This window comes from Scyliorhinus canicula, chromosome 19, assembly GCF_902713615.1.
Source record: "Scyliorhinus canicula chromosome 19, sScyCan1.1, whole genome shotgun sequence".
In the NCBI taxonomy this organism is placed as follows: domain Eukaryota; kingdom Metazoa; phylum Chordata; class Chondrichthyes; order Carcharhiniformes; family Scyliorhinidae; genus Scyliorhinus; species Scyliorhinus canicula.
The window spans coordinates 11,123,854-11,129,853 of record NC_052164.1 but is presented as its reverse complement, the minus strand read 5'-3'; the positions used below and the strand labels follow the sequence as shown (position 1 = coordinate 11,129,853).

The 6,000-nt window shown below is 43.6% G+C and overlaps 1 protein-coding gene across 3 annotated transcripts in view; it reads right to left on the bottom strand.

The window, feature by feature from the left end:
* Nucleotides 1-542: 542 nt before the first annotated feature.
* LOC119954494 (transcription factor CP2-like) overlaps nt 543-6,000 on the bottom strand; it is a 52,666-nt gene continuing 47,208 nt past the window's right edge. For all 3 annotated transcript variants that reach the window (XM_038779776.1, XM_038779777.1, XM_038779778.1), the window contains 3 exons: nt 3,841-3,983; nt 3,656-3,707; nt 543-1,494 (listed from right to left, as the gene is read on the bottom strand). In XM_038779776.1, the coding sequence (XP_038635704.1) occupies nt 1,457-1,494; nt 3,656-3,707; nt 3,841-3,983 (233 nt within the window). In that variant the 3' untranslated portion in view covers nt 543-1,456. The remainder of the gene's footprint in view (nt 1,495-3,655; nt 3,708-3,840; nt 3,984-6,000) is intronic.

Genomic DNA, 6,000 nt, shown 5'->3' with positions numbered 1-6,000 from the left:
GCACCCGGAGGAAACCCACGCACACACGGGGAGGATGTGCAGACTCCACACACACTCACCCAAGACCAGAATTGAACCCGGGTCCCTGGCGCTGTGAGGCAGCAGTGCTAACCATTGCTATCTGCTATCGGACACTACTAAATGCCTCATTGGCTCGACTGAGGAAAGATCGACTACTGTTTCCACTGCTGTTGCTTGTTTGGGAAGCTCGGACACCGACACGGATGAGGATGGATTTGATGCCATCTATGGTCAGTTGCCTGCTAGTATTTACTGGCTAGGCTTGCACGTACGAGTAAGAGGGCCACTTTGACGAGATGCCACACAGCTCCTGGCACCCATTGCACTGTACCCCATGAAGAAAGTTCAACAGAAAAAGAGAAACTGGAAGTGAGGCAGACAAGCTGGAAGAAAAACAAACCTGAACCAGCCAGTAGAGGGCAACTTAGAGCATGTTTCAATCATTCTAAATTCCATAATCTGCCGATAGACAATCCATTCACTTGCTATAAACCCCAGTCACAAAGAATGGACTGCCCTGAAATTATGTAATAGTTTTATTTGTCTTTATTATTACCTATGCGTTAAAAAAAGTGAATTCAACATCTCTCATATAAAATGTTTACATTTTTACAATGATTAAATATGAAATACCTACAAGGCATTGTATTGACATTAACATTAGAAAGTAAATTTATTACACGGGTTCTTGAGTGACAGCCAAAACTGCTGGGGGATGCTAATGACAGCCATTAAAGATTGACTTTAAAATCTGACCTGCTTTGTTTCTGCTCTTTTTCTGGAAAGTTCCATTAGATGCCCCGCTTTATTATTGCTATTGTATTGTTCTGATTAGCTCTCCTTTTAAATCCTTGAGGAAAAGTTGGTGGGAAAGTGTTTGGGTTGAGTTGCAGGTTTCTGCTGGAAGGTTTGAAGCATGTGCGTGAATAGCACACGGGTTTTGGAGGCTCTTGCACCCCTCCCGCCAAAAACAATGCTTTGGAAATTAATAGAGGTTCCGAGGCACCCCCAGTCCTGAGCTGGCTTCCACTCCCAATGTCCACCAAAAGAACACTATTTTTCTCCACAGGGCTGTTTTTGAAATGAAACTCTGTGCTACTCAAAAATAAAAACTGTTGTGTGAATATAGAGGAGAACTGAACTGTCAGTTTTGGATGTTTTTGTTTTATTGTCATGTCTTATGGTCAATGATGGACCCAAAGGCATGTTGGGAAGAACTCAACATTTCATCTCGCAGTCTTGTACCGCCGAGGCGGTTCAAGGTGAATTCTTCGGCTGTATTCGGTGCTGTGCCTTGCAGGAGGAACTGGCCTGTGATTTAAATTGCTGATCTGATTGTGCGATAATTTTCACAGGGTTCAACTGTGTTCCAGAGCGAAAGATCAACGTTCACTACTTCACTGGTTTCATCTTCAGGTGTACAGCTCCCGGTTTGTTATTTTAAAATCATGTAGTAGCCATCCAAACTGTCCACTGCAAGAGAAATACAAAGACTCTTACAAAGTCAGATTTGTAACTCAATACACATCACACGTTGCTAGGTGTAGGTTGAATTATGCAGATTGAATTATGGTGTATCCTCCACTAGCGTACAAAGGTATATTTAAAAGTGCTTCTTACGTTCAAGTCATGTACAGATTGCAAATGCTTGGTTGTCCTTCTGTTGCATTCCGGGTATGGAGCAGTGGGCACAAGTAAACGAGGCTACTAGGTACCTCTCAGTCAGCAAGATGGGTTCAAACGAAAATGGTTCTTCAACCCATTTTATCCTCACCCGCACCAGAATATGGAATCCTGGTTGGTGTTACCAATCTTACTGTCTCCATCTGGCAGCCATTCTTTCAATGAGCCCAGTATCTTGAGCTAGCCCTTCATCTCATCAACCGACTGGCTAGATTGAACCGTTTTGAGTTAACTCTTCAAAGTTTATTATAAAATCAGTATGGTTATACCAGTTCGGAAAGATATCAGTGATCTTGTCTCCTGAAGGGAGAGAAGGGGATAGTGGGAGTGACCTGATGCGGTTAGGCTGACTCGACTCCCTGTTTATTACATCAAATCATCCTCTTCTGATGATACGTGTCTGTGCGTCTGGACTTCTCTGAAACTAGGTCTCCTGCTAGTGGAGTGCAGTCGGCCTGTGAGAACAACAACCGACACATATGTAAAGGCGGGAGAAAGATGCTACAGGGTCGATTGTCCCAGTTCAGAAGAAAAAATAAATCTAAGAGTGCCTTTTAGTCTAAGACACAACCTCCGTTTACTACAGTAACACCAATAACACATCCCAACTTCTGCAGACATGCACAAAAGTAAAGCTATATGTCAGTCTAAACATCCATATCAAATTTTAGCCTTTGGTTGCCAGATACTAAATCTCTATTGCTGTGTTCTGCCTGCTCTAGTTGTGCTTCCAATTCAACGTAAAGCTCCCTGCTTCCTTCTTGGAACTTTACCACTGCCTCAAATGTGTTTCCCAAAAGCCTCTCTCAAATTTCAGAGCCAGTTCTTGTCAATAATGGCATTTTCCTCTTCGGTTGCGAATTGAATGTTCCTCGCTAACCTCCAGAGCATCTGATACCCACAAAGATCTGTGGGTTCTGCAAGAAATGAAAACAAGGAGAAGCTAGATAAACACAAAGGGGTGGAAAATAAGGGGTCATACTGAAAAGCTGGGACATGGGGGGTGCGAGGAGGACTCAGAGCTCTAAACCAAGTCTGAGCCAGGTGGGATGAATGGTCTGATTCTCACCTGTACAATCCAGGAAATTTTATTCTTTCCCAGGGTGTGGGTGTCACTGGTAAGGCCAGCATTTGTTGCCCATCCCTAATTGCCCTTGTGGCTTGCTAGGCCATTTCAGAGGGCAGTTAAGTCTCAACCACATTGCTGTGGGTCTGGTGTAATGTCCTTCCTAAAGGACATTAGTGAAGCAGATAGGTTTATTAATGACAATAGATGACAGTTTCATGGTCACCATTACTGAGACTAGTTTTATAATTCCAGATTAATTAATTGAGTTTAAATTCTACAAGCTGCCATGATGGGGTTTGAACCGGTGACCCTGGAGCATTAGCCTGGGCCTCTGGATTACTTATCCAGTGATATCACTACCATGCCACCATCTCCCTAAATGGAGTTCTCATGCTCCTCGTGATGGCAGCAGAAGCACAACCGGCAGACGTGGAGGTGGTCATCCTCTCTGGTCACGGACAGCCCCTTTGCCTCATTTCCCAACACGTTCCTTCTCCTGTGCATTAAAGATGGATAGACTAACTCAGCACACACCAGAGACAACACTGGCGAGATTCTCTGCCCTCTCCCGTGGCACGTTTCTCAGTGGCGGGAGGCAGCCTGCCATTGGCCGGCTGTGGGATCTTCTGATCCCGCTGCCGTCGATGGGATTTCCCATTGAATCCACCCCACGCTGCCGGGAAACCCATGGCGGGGGCGCGCTGTCGGCAGAACCAGAAGATCCTGCCCACCGTGTCTCGCAAAATCACTTTCAGAAGGTTCAACTCGAAGAACACCTATCTTCCCTCAAGAACCCACCTCACTATTCTTGGATGCTGCCCTACCCTGTGTACCTCTGCGAGGGTGAGCTCATTCATGGTATCTACATGGCGGATCTCTTACCTTTCAGTGAGTTAATTATAAAACTGGATTCATCAGGAAGGTTCTGAATCATCTGCAAAACAGATACAAATACTAGAAAATCACCTTCCTTCTATCTGCTGATTAAGCTAATAAATCTCATGGTGTGCATCCAGGAACTCTCCCTGTGCAACAGTCTTCCCCCAGAGGCATTTTCAGTAACTCACCTGGTCCCCAACCAGGATATGGATCCCAGCTGCTCCCTGCCTGTAGATCTGAAGAATCTGGTTTGGTGAGATGCTGAACAGAGCTGCTAACTTGTTGGTTAGTTCAGCTTTGGTTAAATCTTCCAGATAGATTTCCTTGTAAACTAGGAGGAAGATACAGAAGATGAGGAGTAATTCTATTCGATAGGCCTTCATGTGAAAGCCATCAAACTGGCAAGCAATGTAACGTAACTGTAATGTAACGATTGAGACTAATTTGTAACATTGTTAGGAGGAAGTTTGATACAAATTAGAAGTAGGAGTAAGCCATTCAAACCTGGTCCGCCATTCAGTAGCATCATGGCTATCTGATTGTGACCCCCAACTCCACATTGCTTTCACGCTCTTGTTAATCAAGAATCTATCTACTTCTGCTTTAAAAGTAGTCAAAGACTCTGCTTCCATCGCCTTTTGAAGCAGAGTTCTGAAGACTCGCAACCCTCAGGGAAAAAAGTTCTTGCTTCTGTCTTAAATAGGCCATCCCTTATTTTTAAACAGTGACCCCCAGTTCTAGGTTCTCCCACATCAGAAAACATCCTCTCCGCATCCACCCTGTCAAGATCCCTCAGGATCTTATATGTTTCAATCAAGTTGCCTGAACCTGTCCAACATTTCCTCATAAGATCACCCGCCCATTCCAGCATTAGTCTAGTAAACCGTCTCTGAACTGGTTCCAATCTTTCCTTAAATAAGGTGACAATAATGTACACAGTTCACCAACGCCATGTATAACTGAAGCATAGCGTCTGCTGCCACCCAGATCCCTCGGTATCTGTGGCTCTGCAATCTCTCACCATTTAGATCATTTTTTTTTATTCTCACTGATGAAATGGACAATTTCATATTTTCCCACATTAGACGCAGTTTGCCAGATCTCCACCCACTCGCCTAACTTATCTGTAGCCATTTGTAGCCTCCTTATGTCCTTTTCACAGCTTACTTTCCTATCTATCTTTGAGTCATCTGCAAATTTAGCAACAACACATTCAGTCCTTTCATCCAAGTAATTTGTATAAATCATAAAATGTTGAGGCCCTCGCATTGATCCAATAAGTTGGTTAAATATTCCCTTTTGCAAAACCACTGATTACCTTGATTTGTTCGAAGTCTCCTGCTGTAGCCTCATTAATAATAGCTTCTTAGCATTTTCTTATGACAGATGGTAAGCTAATTGTCATATAATTTTCTGCTTTCTGTCTCCCTTTTTGAATACAGGAGTTATATTTTGCTATCTCCAATCTAACGGAAGCTTCCCCAAAGGTAGGGAATTTTGCAAAGTTAAAATCAATACATCAAATATCTCACTCGTCACTTATTTTATGGCCCGAAGAAGAAATCTTTCATGATGCATCGACCGCAGTTCCAACAATTTGCTGAGTACCTCTTCCCTGGTGATTGTAATATTTCTGAGTTCATCCCTCTCTTCCACTTCCTGATTGACGGCCATTTTTGGGATGATCCTCTATAGTGAAGACCGATGCAAAATACCTGTCCAATTCATCTGCTCATTTCCCATTATTAATTCCCCGGGCTCACTTTGCACAAGACCGATCCTCACTTTCGTCACAATGCTCACTCTTTTTAAAATATCAATCGAAACGTGTACTATCAAATTATAGCTAGCTTTCTCTCGTACTCCAATTTTTTCTTCGTTAATCTTTTAGTCATCCATTGTTTAAACCGTCTGGCGGACAGTTTTGCTCAGTTGGCTGGACAGCTGGTTCACGATGCAGAGTGAAGCCAGCAGTAGGGGTTCAATTCTGATACCAACTGAGGTTATTCATGAAGGCCCCGCCTTCTCAACCTTGCCCCTCGCCTGAGGTGTGGTGACCCTCAGGTTAAATCTCCACCAGTCAGCTCTCCCCCCTCAAAGGAGAAAGCAGCCTAGGGTCATCTGGGACTATGGCGTCTTTACCTTTTATATTTTTACATTCTGTCCAATCTGCTGACGTGCCACCCATCGTTACGCATTGATATGCTTTTGCTTTAAGTTTGGTACTATCTTTAACTTCTTAGTTAACCATAGATGGTGGGTCTTCCCCTTGGAATTTTTCTTTCTCATTGAACTGTATTTATTCTGCATTTCCTGAAATATCCCCTTAAATGTCTGCTACTGCATCT